Source organism: Vulpes lagopus, chromosome 10 (assembly GCF_018345385.1).
Source record: "Vulpes lagopus strain Blue_001 chromosome 10, ASM1834538v1, whole genome shotgun sequence".
Lineage (NCBI taxonomy): Eukaryota > Metazoa > Chordata > Mammalia > Carnivora > Canidae > Vulpes > Vulpes lagopus.
In genome coordinates, this window is record NC_054833.1 from 30,781,999 (window position 1) to 30,802,677 (window position 20,679).

Sequence of the window (20,679 nt, forward strand, 5' to 3'; positions counted from 1 at the left end):
TCCATTTGAGCATTTTTCAGTACCTTTTAGATAAAAGTTTTGTGCTGGATCCTATAAGAAACATGAAAAAGAATAAAACACAATAACTGGATTTTTAAAGATGCTATTAGTACTGTATGTATATATATGTGTGTGTGTGTGTGTATATATATATATATAATGCATTGGAAAAGAAAGAAAATAGTTGAACAATTTCTGACAGGTCAAAAGCAGATTATGTTATATATGAATTGTGAATTATTTTCAATGCAGAATATACCAGTTTTTAAAAATCCAGTTTGTATTTTATTCTTTGTCAAAATATTTACTGAAAACTTTTACTCTGTGCCAAACATTGGGGATATATGATGAAAAAAAGCATAGTCCCTGCTGCATCTGAGGATTTAATAATCTAATTGAGAAAGCAGATGTGTAAATCAGTGATTAGTACTAGGCTAGAGATACGAACAAAGTATTAAGGGTCACAAACGAAAGAGCAAGTTAGCGCTATATATTTGAGCTGGATTTTAGTAAGTACAAATTTGCTCAGGAGAGGAAAGGACTTTTTTGAAAAAGAAAAGCCCAGAGGTATGGAAAACCATTGCATTTTCTGGGAAGCAGCAAATTCAGTTTAAAATGATGTGAATAAACTATGGTAACCTGCAAGTATTGGAAATAATGAGAGAGAAGATAAAATGAGCAATCAAGAGCATATCGTGAAGAGTCTTAAACACTAGTTTTAGTTAGGATTGCATTTAACTGCATAGAACAGATCCCATCATAGTGGCTTAGACCAAACAGGATTTTATTTTTATCACATACAATGTTTAGAAGTATGAAGTCCAGGACAGATTTTGTGGCTTTACAGTGGCCTAGGTCCCTTGTATCTTCATAATCCACCATCTTTAGTTTGTCAGTCTCATTGATACACTTATGGCTTCATAGTTACAAGAGGTTTGCTTCATCTTTAGTGTCATATTCTAGAAAGCGGCAGTGCTTACTTCAGGAAAACACAAATGTTCCCAGAAATCCTTAAAAAGCTTCTGCAAGGTTATGTCATGTGGTCTTCCCTAGCCGTAAGGGAATCCAAGAAGATACGTGTATTAGCTGGGTGTATAACTACCTCAAACAGAATTGGAGGAGAATGGGTATTATGTGCAGCTAGCAGAGTCTGCCACAGGCAAGCCACATAAGCTTGAATTTTTATCCTAGTGTAAATACAAATAAGACACTTATAGATATTTAGGAAAATTAATTTGGTATTGGTATGCAAGGGAGTTTGGCTGGGCAGAGACAGTCTCAGAAACCAGTTACAGTAGAGTTGTTTTTATATGAATGAAGATACTTAGAGTAAAACTATAAAGTTATAGATAAGAGACTTATAAAGGAAGAATCATTACTTTCTGATGATGTTGATATATGGAATTGAAGGAATGGTAGGGGTTAGAGAACTCTGACTAGAAAAATAGTGCTAACATTTTATTATATTCATTGATTCTAAGGCATAATTTTTCATATTATCTAGAGAGATGTCTTACAATTAATCTTTTACAGTTACTTTTTTTAATGGCACAAAAAATAATGGTAATTACATAATGGATAGGAATCTATTAAATTCAGTTACTATAATATGAAAATCAGTGGAAGAAGGTGGGAACCTAGTTTTAAGAGTAAATCAACAGTCAATTTTTTGTGAACTATGCTTGGGTGATGTGGCAAAAATGTCATGCTAGAAAGCAGTTGAAAAAGCAAGATTGATGAAATCAAAACTGAAGAATAGGGATTTTCTTTTAGTAGTGACAGATTGAATCTCAATAGGAAAAAATATATGTAAGGGCTAAAACCAAAGAACTGACCCTTGAGAAATACATGTATTCAGAGAGAAGAAAAGCTAATAAAGAATAATAAGGAGAATTTCTCCAAAAGATCAGAGAACCAGGAATGCTGTATTAACTTTGTTGATTTCTTGAATTTTGACCCACTATAAGAGTTTTTCAGGGTTGTCACTACAAAGTGTACTACAAACTGGATGATATAAAATAATAGTTTATTCTTTCTTAGTTCAGAAGGCCAGAAGTCTGAAATCAAGGGTTGTTGTTGTTGGCAGGGCCATGCTCCCTCAGAAGGTTATAGAAAAGGGTTCTTTCTTGCCTCTTCCTAGCTTCTGGCAGTTACTAATACTCTTTGCTATTCCTCAACTTAATAGTTCCATCCCTCTGATTTCTGCTGCCGTCTTCATGTGGCCTTCCCTGTGTTTCTGGCTCCAAATCTCCCTTACTCTGTAAGGACACTAGTCCTTGGACCAGGGCCCACCCTACTCAGGATGACCTCATCTTACTTGATTAAATCTACAAAGACCATGTTTCCAAATAGGGTCACATTCCCACATATTAGGGTAAGGACTTGAACATAGGTTTTTGGGAGACACAGTTCTACCCACAGCACCAACTAAAGATCATATTCCTGAATTCGGGTCAAAATATTTTTCTTTTTTTTAATTTTAATTCCAGTATAATTAACAGATAGTGTTATATTAGGTACAGGTGTACAGTATAATGATACAACAACAATTCTGTACCATTACTTAGTGCTCATCATGATAAGTGTGTTTTTCAGTTTCATCTTTTTTTCTTTGCTTATTTTGTTTTGTTTCTTAAATTCCACATATGAGTGAAATCATATGGTAGTTTCTTTCTCCGACTTATTTCTCTTAGCATAATGCCTTCTAGATCCATCCATTTTATTACAAATGGCAGGATTTCATTCTTTTTTATGGCTGAGCAATATTCCACATCTTCAACCATTCATCTGTTGATAGACATAGGTCAGGGTACTTTTAAAGAATTCAAGTGACCACACATTCAATAATATATTTAATGTTAGCTGTTTGTTATGTGACCAAGTTTTTGTTAAATTACTAGTCTTTAATCCTCAAAACACCTTCTGAGTAACAAACTGTTTAATGAATGTTACTATTTAATCATTTTGTCTGAGAACTTAGAAATAAAAAATTGATCTCAGTATCCTGCTAACTAGGCGTGTGAAATAGTCTGATTTTACCACACTCAAGTTTGTGTAATCAGTTCAGACTTTGCCTTTCTATCTTACTAACGTGATTAAATAGAAAAGTTAGGAACTTAGATGGAATAAACCTATCAGTATATTATAACTTCTTTCCAATATATACTATCAAAGATGTAGATTCTCTTATAGAGCTGACATGTGAATAACTATGATCTGAATATCATGTAATTAAATAATCCAAGAGTTGTTTTACTTGCAATCATAGTAAAATGTATTAATCATTCTGAATTAACCTATCTTAACTCCAAATCTATACAATAAAACTAAGCTTTGCAGTAAAGTTAAATTCCTAGAGTATAGTAAGCAGTCAAAAAACATGAGCAGGAGAAAGGAAAAATGTGTATCATACTTTTTTTCTGTATTCTGTAAGAATACTTCATAAGAGTACTCAATTTTAATTACTACTTATTTATTAAGACATCTAAAAGATAGCTTGTCTTTCCTAAGGACTGTGAGAATATAATATTAAATGTATTTGTTATTACAAATCATTTTTTAAAGATTCTTTTTGGGGATCCCCAGGTAGCTCAGCAGTTGGGCATCTGCTTTCAGCCCAGGTTGTGATCCTGAGATCCCCTGCAGGTAGCCTGCTTCTCCCTCTGCCTGTGTCTCTACCTCTTTCTCTGTGTGTCTCTCATGAATAAATAAATAAAATCTAAAAAAAAAAAAAAAAAGGTTTTATTTATTTGAGAGAGGAGTAGGGGGAGGGGAAGAGAGAGGGAGAAGCAGGCTCCTTTCTGAGTAGGACTCCATTCCAGGACCCTGAAATCCTGACCTGAGCTGAAGGCAGACACGTAACTGAGTCACCTAGGCGCTCATTATCACAAAATCCTAAAATACTTTGATCGTCCATAAAGTTAATTCAGATAGGATTTTACCTGCTGCTTCTCTTGCCAGTTGACCCAGCAGAGGGTTGTAAAATCTGACATCCCCACTTGAGGGCAAACAGAAGCAATAAGAGCAAATTTAAAAGAGGAAAAAAAGTCTCTAAGTTTAGATTGGGTCTTGCTACTCAAAAAGATGGTCATCAATATCTGGACTAGTATAGAAAAAAAACATAAGTGAGAAGGACTTCATGATACGGCTTTATTTATCTTGAGGTATTCGATTATCTTTCGGCACCAAAGACAAAATAAATAGTTCGGGTTAATTCACATTTTACTATGGTAAAGGAATTCAGTTTTTTTCTGAACTTTAAAATCTGCCATTAAAAGTAAAGCAGTTGTTATGGGGTCAATTATATTGAGATAATTTGACAGTTTTCTTAGTAACAGTAGTGATTAATTTGTTGAGATGGGCACCTAGAATAATGGTGGAATTACAACATCCATCATATGGAGAAGTAGTTAAAAGTTCAGGGGTTTGAGTCAGACAGATCTAGAATCTGCTACCGGTTTCTGTCACTTTATAAATGTGTGACTTTGAGGAAGTCATTTAACTTAATGAGTTCCCATAACTATAAAGAGTCAATACCCTTAGGCAAAAGACCAGCAGGAACATACTTGTAGTTGAACAATTTGGGGTGGTAATTTTAATGTCTGAAAATCCGTAACAGTTACTGCAAATACCCTCGGGTGACTTAGTGTGCAGCAGGCACCTACAAGCCCTATGATGACATAAGAAGTAGTATCCTAGGGCGCCTGGGTGCCTTAGTCGGTTAAGTATCTGCCTTGGGCTCTTGTCGTGATCGAAGGGTTCTGGGGTCGAGCCCCATGTTGGGCTCCCTGCTTAGCAGGGCGTTTGCTTCTCCCTCTCCCTCTGCACCTCCTCCTGCTTGTGCTCTCTTGTTCTCTCAAATAAATAAAATCTTAAAAAAAAAAAAAAAGTAGTAGTAGTATCTTAGTGGTGGGGGCTTGGGGAATATAAGTATCTTTCATTACGACAGGTGTGAGTCAGTTTTATATCCCTTAAAATGGACAAATTCCTTAACTAGAGTTATAACAGTTTCTGCAACCCAGGCTGAAGAGTGAAGGAAGAACAAGCTCTGACTGTCATAATCAGAGTCCCAGTATTAATGTCTTTCTGATTGAATAGCCCTTGATGATAGGATTGTAATGGCAATCCTTAGCAGAAGCATTTTCATGATGTCAGATCAAGGAACATTTTTTCACAGGGCTCAGAGCCTAAATATAATATGATGCAATAAATATAATATGATCCCTTTCCCATTAAAAGGGAAGCTACCTTCTGACATATTTAAAGGAACAGTTATTAAATTTTTGTCAGCTAGATCAACTAGAGAATATATAATAGATTCAGTGATCTGTTAAATTCAAAATAGTAGCTATGGTCTGGAGAAGACCTACAAGAGTTTTGTTTTTCCTTAAGTAACAAAAGGAGATCTTGGGGAGTCAAAACAATGAGATATAGATGAGAGATCACACTAGCTGTAATGGACAAGATTAGTAGTGATAGTAGATTAGTAGTAAAGGGATAGAAAAGACTACTGAAGGATCAGAAAATTAATATGATTTTGTCATCTTGGGAAGGAGCTGCCCACTGTTAAAGTCCGTATCTTCTGGAGAATCCCTCAAAAAGATGTATGTCTTCTAACTTGGGAAACATGGATCTAGCGGATACCACCTTAAAATTTTACTGCTAAATCAGTTGTTAACAATTAAGTGATAATCAATGACAGGTTTTCTTTGGTGGCATCTTTTCCAGAAGACCAAAACTCCAGATTTTAAATCATTCGGAAGCTACTTTGGTGAATGTTTTCAACGTGCAGGTCATAACTGTGATAAAGCTGCAGATCTCTTGTATTCAATCACATCGGCTAGTAAAAAGTTAAAACCTAAGATTTAAACTAAAATTCCCATTTGTAAAAGGCAGCCTATTATTAACTCCTAAGGAGTTAACTTTGAGTCCTAAAGAGTATGTATCTTATTGCTATCAAGGTTCTTGGCAGTACTTGGGGCTACCGAGGTTTAACATTCCATTTGTAGTTTATTGCCCTTTTTTTGCTCGAAGTCTCTCGTAATTTAGAACAGGGATGCTGTTATTATTATTACTATTATTCAGGTATAATTGATGTACATTATATAATGGTCCGATATTTGCATGTATTACAAAGTGATGACAGCAGTTAAGTTCCGTTAACATATGTTACCACACATACAGAATTTTTTTTCTTGTGATGAGAATTTTTAAGGTCTACTCAGCAACTTTCAGAATGCAGTACGGTATTAACTACAGTCACCATGCTGTATATTACATCCCATGATTTAATTATTTCATACTCAGATTTGTGCCTTTTGACCACCTTTGCCTATTTCTCCTATTTCCCCAACCTCCTGCTCCTGGCATCTATCCCTCTGTTCTTTTGTTCTGTTATCTTTGAGCTTGGTTTGCTTAGATTCCAGATAAAAGTGAGATCATATGATATTTGTGTTCCCCTGATTTCACATAGCATAATGCCCCGGAAGTCCATCCATGTTGCACATGGCAAGATCCTTTTTTTTTTTATGGCTATATAATATTTGTTCTCTTTATTTTTCTTGAAGTTTGTAGATGATAAGGACAGTGGAAAAAGCCTCAGTAAAATAGAAAGTTTATGGAGTTCTTAACAGTATCATCAGTGAATGTGTAGTCCTGTATTGGAGAAATAAGTTGGGATTTCCCTAGCCAGGAATACAAAATCTAGTAGTTTTCCCCACCATTGTAGTATAACTCTTTAGCATGTGAAAGCCTCAAGCAACCCTAGAAATAAACAACAACCAGAACAAACTGATTGCTCATTTGGAGGTATTTAAGTATACTTCAGTGTTTGATCCATATCCATGTCGTGCCAAGGTTGTCGGTGACAGGAAGACTACAGGTTAGAAATATCCACAGTAGTGCCTCTTAAAATCCCCACTCTGTTGATGCATCTCAAGTGAACAATCTTGTTTATGTCAGAAACTTCCCCCCCCCCCCAGAATGTCCACTTGCAGTTCCAAATTGTCATTGGTGAAATTGTGTTAGTTGAGAAATAAATATATTAGTGTTACAGAGAGGAAACATGAAAGAAGCAGATGTTTGGCCTTGAAGAGGCGGCAGTTTTAGATTGAGACAACTCGTGAGAACTGCAGTGGTCCATAAGAATAATGCTTGTGTAACTTTTTATTTTATGGCTCAGCTAAAGGCCAGTTGTCACTGATCAGGGACCAGACAATGCCTGATTCTGGGCATATGGAAGTAAGCAAGGCAGTTCTCAGGGACCCAGAGGCAAAACTGAAAAAGTCCTTATAAAGTTTTTCTTTTTAAAAACATTTTCATTGGGATCCCTGGGTGGCGCAGCGGTTTGGCGCCTGCCTTTGGCCCAGGGCGCGATCCTGGAGACCCGGGATCGAATCCCACATCAGGCTCCCGGTGCATGGAGCCTGCTTCTCCCTCCGCCTGTGTCTCTGCCTCTCTCTCTCTCTCTGTGACTATCATAAATAAATAAAAAATTTAAAAAAAAAAAAAAGCTAATTTAAAAAAAAAAAAAACATTTTCATTGAAAAACAATCTTCATTGAAATACAACTTACATATAAAATTCACCCATTTAAAGTATATACTTTAGGGATGCTCAGCAGTTGAGCATCTGCCTTCTGCTCGGGGTGTGGTCCCGGGGTCCTGGGATCGAGTCCTGCATCGGGCTCCCTGTGCAAGGAGCCTCCTTCTCCCTCTGCCTGTGTCTCTGCCTCCGTGGTCTCTCATGAATAAATAAAATCTTAAAAAAATAAAAAATAAATAAAAAATAAAGTGTTATCTGGAATCTAAGCAAACCAAGCTCAAAGATAACAGAACAAAAGAACAGAGGGATAGATGCCAGGAGCAGGAGGTTGGGGAAATAGGAGAAATAGGCAAAGGTGGTTGTTAGCATATTCACAAAGTTGTACAGACATCCACAGTCTAAGTTTATAACATTTTCATCACCCTAAAAAGAAACCCTGACCTTTAGCAGTGATGCCCTCCTAGTCCCATCCCAGCCCTAGGCAGACACAGATATACTCTGTATAGATTTGCCTATTCTAGATATTTCATATAACTGGGATCGTGCATTATGGTCTTTTTGACTGGGTTCTGTCACTTTCTATAATATTTTCAAGGTTCATGTATGTCATACTTCATAGAGTTTTGAAAAGTTTTTGCCAGAGGTCTTCTGAATTCAGCCTCTAGGCCCAGTTCAGATGGAGTAATTGGGCCGATCTCCATCCTCTTGATTATCTATTCCTCTTATAGATAGGAGTCAACACACTGGACAAACCAACATAGAAGCAGGTGTTAGAAGGCTAGAAAACAATCTCACCAAGAAACAATGACAAATCTGAGTAGCTGAAATAACCCCAAAAGATTTTCTAGGAAAACAAAATAAACCTTCCACTGAAGGACTTTAGTGTGAAATATTTGAGCTCAATTCATAATGAACTTAGCTCCCGGCCAAGGACAGGTTGCACCTCAAAAGGGATTTTTTTTTAAGATTTTATTTAGTTATTTATTCATAGAGACAGAGAGAGAGAGAGGCAGACACACAGAGAAAGAGGTAGAGACACAGGCAGAGGGAGAAGCAGGCTCCATGCAGGGAGCCCGACATGGAACTCAATCCCGGGTCTCCAGGATCACACCCTGGGCTGAAGGTGGTGCTAAACTGCTGAGCCACCTGGGCTGCCCTAAAAGGGATTTTAGATGTGCACTCTGTTAACAAGGTGCCCTGTGCAAGACCACAAGAACTGGATGGGTCCTCCTTTCCTGCCAGTGCTTGGTTGCCACAGACCACCAGGAGCACAACTATAATTGAGCAAGTTGAGTTTTTTGCTCATTTGCAATGTAAGAGATTACACACCCTGGGGTCTTTAGAGTTTCTCAGTAAGAGGGTGTTAGAAAGAACTTAGAGGATTTGGCTTGTGTTTGGTGATTTTAGGGAGAATTCATTGGAAGTGGTGAGGTTTGCTCAAGACTGGTGATATCAGTAAGCAGGGAAAACTATGATTGTGTAACCTTTTTTTTTTTTTTTTAAGGTTTGTTTGTTTTTTAGTAATCTCTACACCCAGCATGGGGCTCAAACTCCTGAACCCCGAGATCAAGAGTTGCATGCTCTTCCTGCTGAGCCAGCCAGGCACCCCTATGATTGTGTATCTTAACAAATATCTAGGATCACAGCCTTATGTGAACATCAGCAGCAGTGACTTATTAGCTAGAGAGGGAGATGTTTGGTATTTTTGTGATTGCACAGTGACCTTGGTTTTGGCTGTGCTTAAACAAAATTATGTGTTTTGTCTCGGCCCATTGTGACCTGGTCTCATGTTGATATTCTTTGAGATTGTGTCCCAATATAAAGGACCAGGGTCTAACTGTGAACACCAGGCCCACTCCTGAGTGTGTCAGTGTCAGGCCGGTGTCTGGATGTTAGGGGCTGCTTTTCTCTTTCTCAAGTATGAAATGAGATAATGTTTTTAAAACATATAGTAGAGTGTCTGCACGTGGTAAATGTTGAGTAGTGGATGGCTACTATAGTTATTTTTCACCACCAGATTTTGTGTCTTGGGTACTTAAACAGTGGTTAGCAGTGGAAAACAGGACTCAGTTTGATGCTACAGAAGCTATCTTGTAGTACTAATTGGCAGAAGAGAGTAGAATCTCTCTTAAGATAACCCCTACCACATAAAGCTGATTGTCTCTATAATTCTGTTTCTTAAGGTGAGAGGGTTCTATTCAGAATTCTTAGCTTTCCTTAGCACTGCAAGCAAAATCCCTGTACAGTAGAAAGGAAAACTCCATTTTCGTAATTTAAGAAACATTACTATACCTCAAGGAAAGTAATATTGCTTGTGTATCCTGCAGTTAAATTGGTTTAATTAAATTCCAATCCATATGATTACTTCTGTTATCATTAGCAAAAACCATCACATTGGAGAAGAAGTTTGCAAGATTTTTATCAATGGTTGCATAAGTGATGTAACACTATTTATATGTTATAATGTCCACAGACATTATAGATAGAATTCACAGATAGAATTCTTAAAGTGTACTTTTTAACTCTTAATTTAACTTGTAGTAGTTTTTATTCTTAGCTTTTAGTGCATTAATAACCATAGGCAGGAGCAGAATGTCCTTTGTTTTAAAAGGGGCCGTCTGCTAGATGCATCTTATACTCCATTTTAATTCTTTTTTGACCAGCTTTTTAAGCACACTCTTGACAATGGAGAATCAGTCCAAAGCAGAGTGGTTTTTATTTGCACCACACCAAGACTCCACTCCCGCCCCCCTGAAAGTAGTGTGATCTGATTGTGACGAACACGTGTGCCAGGTCAGTCTTCCTGGCAGAAGGAAGGCCTAGTCACAACTCCAGTCCTTTTTTGCAAGTCTTTCCCTGGAAGCTTTAATATTGCCTGTACTCTGAATAGCTGCAGAATACTGCCATAAGGTCGATTTTTTTGGGTGTCCATGGTGACCAGGTCCAAATACTGGGATTTTTTCCAGTTTTTATCCTAGGATAGATTGAAATGTTAGTGTTTAGTTCCCTTTCCTTTAAGGAAAAAAAGTGAAAATGGGGAAGGAAATTTTGACAAATGAACAGTTCTGTCTTAAACAAAATCAGTAATATCTGGTCTCTCAGTCTATATTAAAAATAAATCAGAAGGATTGGGAATAAGTTAGATTAGGTATGAGGAAAAGCGTAAATGTCTTTTGACAGTAAGAGAAAGAGAAAATGAAAAGATATGTGCAGAAATGCTAAACACACCAGTAGGTGTGAGGTTGGGAGGTGTGCAGAAGAATACAGATACAGTTGGGGATGAATGTAAATGCACATAGTCCCATCTTCTTTCAAAAATAATCACTATCAATGTATTAGAACATAATGTAATAATTGGTGTCTTTGATTGCCATGAGTTATCAAGAAACAAGTTATATTTAGTATTCTTTAAGAAGTCAAGGCAAAATGTCACAAATTTTTTAACACAAATGACTTAACTAAAGTTTGGATGCTTTAAAAGGGATTAGGTTATTTTTTGTTGGGGGGGGCGGGAGGAATTTACTTAAGTGGAAAATGTATTCATTTCTTAATGTCAGCTAATTCAAGTGTTCCAAAGGGGAAAACTGAAGTACTGGATTCTGTTTTCATCGGAAGGAAATTTCATTCTAAGTGTCCCAACGACAGATGATAGTTATTAAATATCCACTTGTATATGGTATTGTACAAAGTGTTACAATTAGTTCATTTTAGCTTTCATTAAAATATTGCAACCAGAAGCATGCTTCTGTTAAAGTGGACTACGCAACTTTAGCAGCTCAGATTTGTTCATTTGGTGAAACATAGCTTATTTGCATACGATAAATACATTGGCAGAGTTCAGTCTCTGATCAGAACAAGCGAGATTTTTCAGATCTCCCTCTCACAAAAAACAACAACATGGGTTTGTTTGTTTGTTTGTTTTAAGTTACCTTAAAAGTATTTGGAAGGTCTTTGGGAAACTGCCAAGTTAAACTTGGGGGTAGGGGAGCCCAACCCAAAGAGGTAAATGTATATCAGAGCACTGAAACCAGTTGTTTCCTAAGACATTTGCCAGAACACACATGGGCTTTGGTTCATCAACTCAAAGAGCAAGGCAAACAGAAGTCAAGACCCAGAGCACATGAAAGTTGTGAAGTCTAAGAGAAGTTGCTCAACAGTAAGTTCCTCACTACAACTAAATATGCTCCCCCTCCTCCAGACCCCAGGGAACTATAGAAATAGTTGCCTTGACAGTGGGCAGATTGGAAGACAGAAAGGAAAAGGTAAAAAAACACATCTCTGAGAAGTGGCCACTGACCAGTCCATTTGCAGATTTAGATCCTGATTATTCCGTGTACAAGTAGGCCAGGGAATTTCAGTGAATTTGGTTTAGGTACGACCCTCCAGGAACCTAGCAAAAGCAAACAAAGTTTTTCTTGAAGAGAGCATATCCATCCTAACCTAAGTGAATCATTCTCTCTATAAATCATTTTCAAGATCAGTAACCACTGAAAAACAACCGGGACACACAAAGAAACATAGCAGAAAGAGAACCAACAGATAAAAACAGGCAGCAGAAAGAAATTGGCATAGTTTTCACACAGATATAAAATAAATATGCTTACCAAGTTTAATGAAATAAACAAGCATGAACAATAATTACAGACAACAGTATACTGTAAAAAAAAAAAAAGTTGAAGCAGATTTGAGGGGAAAAAAATAGGACTTATTGAAAAAAGTAACCAAAATAAAGAACTCTGTCAACATTTTGGCAGTAGCTTGGATTTTGCGAAGAGATGATTGGTGAATCAGAAGATAAAAGAAATCACCTGAATGCTTCCCAAAAAGAGACTGTATTGTTTTAAGGTTCTCCAGAGAAACAGAACCAATGCAATATATGCAGGTATACAGGAGATTTCTTAGGAGGGATTCACTCACATAATGGAGGATAACCCCCACAGTCAACCACCTGCAAGCTGAGGCCCTGGAAGGCCAGTGGTATCATTCTAGTACAACTCCAAAGATCTGAGAACTGGAGGGCTGATGATGTAAGTCTCAAGTCCAAAGGCCCAAGAACTGGAAGTGCTGATGTCCAAGAACAGGAGAAGATGGATATCCCAGCTCAAGCAGAGAGAGAGCACATTTGCCCTTCTACCTTTTTGTTCTATTCTGCCTTCAGCAGATTGGATGTTACCTCCCCCTGCATCTGCTTTTTATTCAGTCTACTAATTCAAATGTTAATCTTTGCCAGAAATGTTCTTACAGACACACCCAGAAATAATATTTTACCAGGTATCTTGGCCTCCTTAGCCCAGTCAAGTTGACACACAAAATGAACCATCACAGAGACAACGGTGAGAAACTGCTTTGGAGAAGAGGATAAAGGGTATGGACAATACAAACATAGATTGATAAAGCCCTAAGAAGAGAAGAGAGAAAGGCTGAGAATTTTCTAGAATTGATGAAACATCAATCCATAGATTAGAGGCCAGCAAATCTCAAATAGGAATTATAAAAATACAAACCTAGTCACATTATAGAGAAAATTCAGAAAATAAGATAGAACAAGATCCCGGCCATCTTGGCGGTCGCTGTTGGTTGGGGCCATCCCGCATCTAAGGCAGGAAGATGGTGGCCGCAAAGAAGACGAAAAAGTCGCTGGAGTCGATCAACTCTAGGCTCCAACTGGTTATGAAAAGTGGAAAGTACGTGCTGGGGTACAAGCAGACCCTGAAAATGATCAGACACGGCAAAGCAAAACTGGTCATCCTGGCCAACAACTGCCTGGCTTTGAGGAAATCTGAAATAGAATACTACGCCATGTTGGCCAAAACTGGTGTCCATCACTACAGTGGCAATAATATTGAATTGGGCACAGCATGTGGGAAATACTACAGAGTATGCACACTGGCTATCATTGATCCAGGTGATTCTGATATCATTAGAAGCATGCCAGAACAGACTGGTGAAAAGTAAATCATGCAAAATTTTTCTTTAATAAAACTGGCCAGAGCTTGTTTTTAAAAAAAAAAAAAAAAGAAAGAAAAAGAAAAAAGATAGAACAAGATACTACATTCAGAAGAATGACTTCTGAAGCCAGTGGAATAATATCTTCAGTGTCCTAAAAGAAAATAACTACTAATCTAGATGTTAACACACAAAAATATCTCTCAAGAATGAAGGTGAAATAAAGATATTTTTAAAAAACAAAAATAGATTTATCATTACCAAATCCTCACTGAAGAAAACTCTTAAGGATGGACTTCAGGCAAAAGCAAAGTGAGCATAGATGGAAAGTAATATATTACAAGGAAGAGGTTAATATATGGACAAATGTAGGTAAACACTGCATAAAAGAGTAATGATGTTTTGTGGTACTTTATTCAAAACAAATAAAATATAATTTGTGAGTTGCAGAATAAGAATGTGTAGAAAATGGAGTTAAACAGATCCTTAACATTCAAAGGTTTTAACTTCAAACTTTGATAATTATCTAATTTCTAAAGTAACCAGAAAAATAGGGAAAGATTATATAATTTCCAAACTGAAAGTGGGGAAATGGAATGATTATTATCATTTATGCTTAACAAACTCATTTAAAAAAAATGTATAAAGAAATGCAGTGGGCCAGGGAGCCTGGGTGGCTCAGTTGGTTAAGCATCTGCCTTCCGCTCAGGTCATGTCTCAGGGTCCTGGGATCCAGCCCCGCATGGGCTCCCTACTCTGCGGGGAGTCTGCTTCCCCCTCTTCCTCTCCCTCTGTGCCTGGTCTCTCTCTTCTACTTTCACTCTCTCTCAAATAAGTAAAATCTTAAAAAATAAATACAAAGGGCCAAGAATAGCCAAGGAGTTTAGGTAGCAAATGAACAAGGTGAGAATACTTGTTTGCTGCTCTGATATCATAAAGCTCTGGTAGCTGAAGATTGGCATTAATGTAAGTTCAGACAAGCAGATGGGACTAATATAATGAGAACCTGAAAACACACCCATACACTTAGAGGCCTGCAGAGCAGAGAGACAAACTTTTCAGTAAATGTATTTGGTTATAAAATCAGCTCCAGGTGGCTTAAAGAAAAGACCTTAATGTCAAGGGCAAAACAAAATCTTTCATAAGATTATTTGAGATAGGGAAGGATTTTTTTTTTTCTACACTCAACATGAGGCTTGAACTCACAACCCTGAGATCAAGAGTTGTATGCTCCATTGAATGATCCAGCCAAGTACCCCAGGATTTTTAAAAACAAGACCAAAATAATGGAAAACTGTACATTAAGAGTGAAATGGATAGATTATGAATATTATAAACGGTGTAAACTTTCACCTGTAATAGCATGGATCAGTCCACAATATTGAAGGAAAGAAGATAGAAGAGTATTATATACTGTAACTCAATTTATGTAAAGTTTGCAAGCAGTAATACAAAACGGTACTGTTGGTGGTGAGAGCAGCTTTTTCCCTTAAAGAGGAGGATAGTAAATATTTTAGAATAACTGCCATGGTCTCTGTCACAACTGCAATGACTCTGCTCTGCCATTGGTGTAAAAGCAGCCCTTGCTGGTTCATGGCTATGCTCCCAACAAGAACGAACCCCTAGTTTGTAGGTACATGTGTTGGAAATAACATTACTATTAAAAGGAAGAGGGGGCAGCCCAGGTGGCTCAAGCAATTTAGCACTGCCTTTGGCCCAGGGCCTGATCCTGGAGACCCAGGATCGAGTCCCACGTCGGGCTCCTTGCATGGTGCCTGCCTGCTTCTTCCTCTGCCTGTGTCTCTGCTTCTCTCTCTCCTCTCTGTGTATTCTCAGAAATAAATAAATAAAATCTTTTAAAAATAAATAAATAAAGGGAAGAGGGACAAGAAAAAAGGGAGGGAAATGATGACCACAAAAGATAGGACAGTGATTACCTCTTGGAAGGAGGGAGTTTGTGTTCAGGGAACGGTAAACGATTTATAGGATGCTAGCAGTATTTTAGTGGGACTTGTATGGAGGTTACACAGGTATGTATTCACTTTATAGCTCTCTTGAATTCTATGTAAAAGTTCTATGTACAGTAAGTCATGTCACAAGTTTTCAAAAATAGGTGTTTCTTTAAATGATTGTTACTAACATTTATGTGAATTTTTGCTTAGTTTTACATTTGAATTTGCTTGTTTCTGAAATTTATATCAAATACTCTACAAAATTTAAGTAGTAATATAAGGCTGCTGTCTTATATATGATTTCTACTTAAAAATTTCTTTATATTTGTTTTAGGGGCTTGGAGACGCAGATTGCAATTAATATATTGGTTTATTTATATCACTGTGTTGACAGCTGTCCTCTTTTTGTCCTTCTGTTCACAGGCTCAGTAGATGAAGGCGTCACTGAAGGGTTACCCACACTTCAAAGCACTTCTAGCACTAATGCTCATGCAGATGATGATGATCGGTTAGTACCAACATAGTATGTCATCTTCTTATAAAGGAATGTGTTTGCAACTGTAAATCCAAACATTTTATTTTTTTTTTTATTTTGTTTATTCATGAGAGAGAGAGAGAGAGAGCGCGCGCGGCAGAGACACAGGCAGAGGGAGAAGCAGGCTCCATACAGGGAACCTGACACGGGACTCAATCCTGGGACTCCAGGATCACACCCCGGGCTGGAGGCGGCGCTAAACCGCTGAGCCACCCAGGGCTGCCCAAATCCAAACATTTCAAATGGGAATTATGTAAGAAGTTTATTAGTGCCTCATTTTATTTTACAGAGTAAAGATATCGTTATATCATAAATTAGACCACCTGTACAGGATTTTTTTGGCATTTTTAAAACTATGCAGGCCCATCACTTTTAAATAGTATCTGTATCAGGTGTTGGTGAACTGTGAACCACAGGCCAATTCCAGTTCACTTCTTTTATTTGTAAATAAGTTCCAATAAAACCATGCTCATTTGTTTACATATTATCTGTGAATGCAAAGTTGAATGGTTGAAACAGAGATCATATGATGTACAAAGCCAAAAATATTTACTGTTTGACCTACTGCAGAGAACAATTGCCAGGTCCTCATCTATAGACCCACAGTCCCCAAGTCATTATATTCAAATTGTCCTCCCTGCTTCATATTTCCACATAGATGTTTAAGGGGCATTTCAGACTTAACATGGCCAAGACCTGACCTCTAACTCCCCATCTAAATCCTGCTCATCTAGTCTTAACCATCTCAAAACAGCATCGTCATCAGTTAAATGTACAGAAGCCAGCCTTGAGAGAGAACTATGAGGATCTGTTTGGTACATGGTATGTTTGGGGAATGAGAAGAAATGAGGCTGGACAAGTATACAGCACCCAGATCTTGAGGAATCTCCTGTGCCTTGCAAAGGGGTTTGGACTCTATTCTGACGGTAACAGTGAACCATTGCAGGATTTTAGAGGGGTTGATTTAATCAGATGACTGTGAAGTAGAAGAACGGGGATTCAAGGGGTGGAGGGCTAAAGAGAGGGACTTGCTAATTCAGCCTTGACTGATGAAGGCCTAAATTAAAGCAGTAGTAGGAAGGAAAGGATTAGAGAGATAAGGATGCCTGGTGTAAAATCATTCATGATGTGTGACTTAAGATGCTGGATATTCTGGACAATAATGTTTTTCATATTGCCATCAGTGAAACTTTTAATCTAACAGTCAAACTCTCAAAAGTTGTTTTTTCTTTTATTCAAAGTTGTGCAGAAATGTGTATTCAACTTAAAAATCAGAATCTGGTTGCCTTCTTTGGTCTGTTTTTTTAGATTGGAAAATGTTCAGTATCCCTACCAACTCTACATTGCTCCTTCTACCAGCAGTACAGAACGACCAAGTCCAAATGGTCCAGATAGACCTTTTCAGTGTCCAACTTGTGGGGTACGATTCACCCGTATTCAGAACCTAAAACAGCACATGCTCATCCACTCAGGTAATGTCATCTTCTCTATTGTTGCATAAATGAGTACTTGAAAAATTATATTTAGAAATCCACGTTAAAAATAGAAAATAGGTGTTTTTGAGTTTAAAAAATATGTCTCTGAGAAATCAGATAAGCCTAACTCTGTTGCTTAAATGGTACAGTGTTAGAAAGCTATCTGCTTAACATATTTGCTACAGGCATAAGTATTCAGATTAAAACTTGAAGGAAAAAAATAAAATAAAATAAAATAAAATAATAAAAAAAATAAAACTTGAAGGAGTATGTGTATATAATTAATAAATAAAAGGTATTGGGTATATTACGGGTATGTATGTGCAATAAAGCACAAATATAAATAGTAGAGCAAATGAAATTAAAAGGGTATTTATTGGTGTTCTTTGCACTCTTCTTATAAGTTCACTTTAAGGTTGGAAATTATTTCCAAGTAAGTGTTTTTTAAAACTAAACAATAATTTAATTTCAATTCTTTAATCCTAAGTTTCTCTGTACCCTGATTAATCAGCACTGTAGTAATTTTTAGTACAAAAGATTTTAAATAAATGATCCATAAAACAGATTTGAAATTTAAGTTCAATATTACATAAAGGCAACAAAATTCTTGTGGGAAAACACTGACCTCTGATGAGTAAGAAATCTTTGCTACTGTTTTCTGCTATGTTATTATCTTACTTTCCTGTGCCATAGATAGGTCTAATTAAGTTCTGAGCTAACACCAATTCCCTATGACTTTATTAAAACAACAGATTGTAATTTTTTTTTAAGATTTTATTTATTTATTCATGAGACACACAGAGAGAGGCAGAGACACAGGCAGAGGAAAAAGCAGGCTCCATGCAGGGAGCCCAATGCGGGACTCGATCCCGGGACTCCAGGATCACACCCTGGGCTGAAGCCGGGCGGTAAACCACTGAGCCACCCAGACATCCCAACAGATTGTTTTTTAAAGGGCTTTTTGCCAAAACTGTAATAATTAATTGGAAGAGACAATACACTTTATGATTTACATATTAGTTTCTATATATTTTTTCTATCACTTCACATTAAATGCTCAAAAACCCAATTCACAAAAAAATAAAATAAACAAAACAAAAACCCAATTCACCAAATGATAATTCTACCATGATTATTAATTACATTCAGAGATGTTAGATTTTTCTTTTTTTCTTCTCATTTCTCTGTCAGGGAATGAAGACTAGGTCCTTTTTCCATCTTTTCAGAACAAACTGTCCCTTACTACTTTAATGAAATAAAATAATAAATTTATGGAGGTTTCAATTTTGTTTAAAAACTGTGTTTAAATTATGTTTTTAAGTCTATAAAATAGATGATTTAGAAGAATATTCAAAAGTCAACTTCAGTATATTAGTTTATATCTCCTTCTAATGCCTTTCTTTATTTTTTTTTTTTAAGCACTAGTGACTTTTCAAATGTTCTGTACCTTTTCTGAGATGTTGAATTGGAATCCATTTTTGCTGGTGATTTTTGTCTTTTTAAATTATCTATTGCTACAAAATTATAATTCAGAAATTGCGAGGTTTGTGACCTTTCATTTTATTTTGTTTTTAGATAATATTTTGTTTTGCTTGATTTTGTAGGAATTAAACCATTTCAGTGTGACCGCTGTGGGAAAAAGTTCACCAGGGCTTACTCGCTTAAGATGCATCGCCTAAAGCATGAAGGTAAACGCTGTTTCCGGTGCCAGATATGTAGTGCCACTTTCACTTCCTTCGGGGAATATAAACACCACATGAGGGTTTCCCGGCACATTATCCGCAAGCCTCGGATTTACGAGTGCAAAACATGTGGCGCCATGTTCACCAACTCTGGAAATTTAATCGTGCACCTGAGGAGTCTGAACCATGAAGCGTCAGAGCTAGCAAACTACTTCCAGAGCAGGTGAGGTGCACAACAAAAACGAACCAGGAAAACTGCTGACTAAACTCTCTTTTCCTGCTTTTAGGGCAGCCTGCTGTGTTTTTTATCAGGTTGCCAGCTAAACAATCACAGTCTTTTTAAATTCCCACTATCCATACTCTGATCTCCTGATCTGATAAAATTTTACTGAATCTTCTAAATATATACAATTATAAATATTTTCCTAGTTGATAATTGAAATTTTTCCCTACAGAAGTAGACCATTTACTTCTTGCTTTGTCTTTTTTTGTTTTTGTTTTTTGTGTTTTTGTTTTTTTCAGTAACATAAGGTTAAAGTAATATAGACCTTATTGGAAATTCTACCCTGTCAGATGATCTTAGTGATATTGAATTACTTCATACCCTTTGGATGTCAAAAATTTTTAACCACTTCTCATCTCTTTAAATTCTATACAAAAGAATATATATTATCAATAAAGAAAGAAACTCCAACAGCCACTATAATGGATTTGATTATTTAGATCAAATTTCCTTTTTCTTTCAGTTTAGAGCTCCATGCTTTTAATATTAATAGTTTATTATAATAGAGTTCCTTTCTGATTTATAGAGTATCCAAGGAAATCAGGTTCTAGTTCTGGCTCTACCACTAACTGCTGTTATAATTGAACATGTCACTTTACAAATGAAGAAGCTTGAAACATAGAGAAAGATAAAATGTAAGCTTTAAAGATGATTTCTAAGGTCTCTAGACATAAAATTCTATCGTCCTTTTTTAATATTTTGTCAGAAATACAAATCTATAGGAATCCTTTTTGTTTTTTATAAAATCTCCCTAAACTTTTAAATTTTAAGTCATATATATTTTTTATATCTTATTTTTCAATAAATTCCAAATTATTGCTGCATAGATTTTGTTTTTCTCTTCAACCTGACATTCATGCTTAATCATGTCTGGGTGTCTGGTTGTCCTATCACTAAATCTAAATTCTACATGTTATATCAAACGTTTTTTTGTTCAGAACTAAAATAGTGTCTCAGTTAACCACTCCTGTTGCCTGTATCTTCCCTCTATCATCCCATTCCTCCTATCTAACACCTAAAGACTTTTTAGAAAATATAACACAGGACATTTTAAATTCCTTTGGAGATGAACAAATTTTAATTTTTTTTTTATTAATACTGGACAAATTCTAAAATAATCTTCCTGAATGTATTAGTTCTTGATAGTCCTAGTAGAATGAACTTTTTTTAAGTTCAGTAAGGATTTAATTAAAGCATCTGAGATTTATTTTATAATGTTTATTTTAACTACAAAAAATGCATATAGTAGAAAATTTAGTCAATG

The 20,679-nt window shown here is 36.5% G+C and overlaps 2 protein-coding genes across 8 annotated transcripts in view; both read left to right on the plus strand.

Moving 5' to 3' along the window:
• ZBTB44 (zinc finger and BTB domain containing 44) overlaps nt 1-20,679 on the plus strand; it is a 68,816-nt gene that overhangs the window by 40,136 nt on the left and 8,001 nt on the right. For 4 of the 7 annotated variants that reach the window (XM_041770309.1, XM_041770308.1, XM_041770307.1 and 1 more), the window contains 3 exons: nt 15,864-15,948; nt 17,284-17,447; nt 19,055-19,355. In XM_041770309.1, the coding sequence (XP_041626243.1) occupies nt 15,864-15,948; nt 17,284-17,447; nt 19,055-19,355 (550 nt within the window). The remainder of the gene's footprint in view (nt 1-15,863; nt 15,949-17,283; nt 17,448-19,054; nt 19,356-20,679) is intronic. The other 3 variants (XM_041770312.1, XM_041770311.1, XM_041770313.1) reach the window with 3 other exon arrangements.
• On the plus strand, nt 13,105-13,557 carry LOC121499561 (60S ribosomal protein L30-like). Its single transcript, XM_041770314.1, has one exon. The coding sequence runs from the start codon at nt 13,150-13,152 to the stop codon at nt 13,495-13,497; it is 348 nt and encodes a 115-aa protein (XP_041626248.1). The 5' UTR covers nt 13,105-13,149; the 3' UTR covers nt 13,498-13,557.

Coding starts and splice junctions, on each gene's coding strand:
- LOC121499561 (XM_041770314.1), top strand. CDS start 13,150: ATGGTGGCCGCAAAGAAGACGAAAAAGTCGCTGGAGTCGATCAACTCT.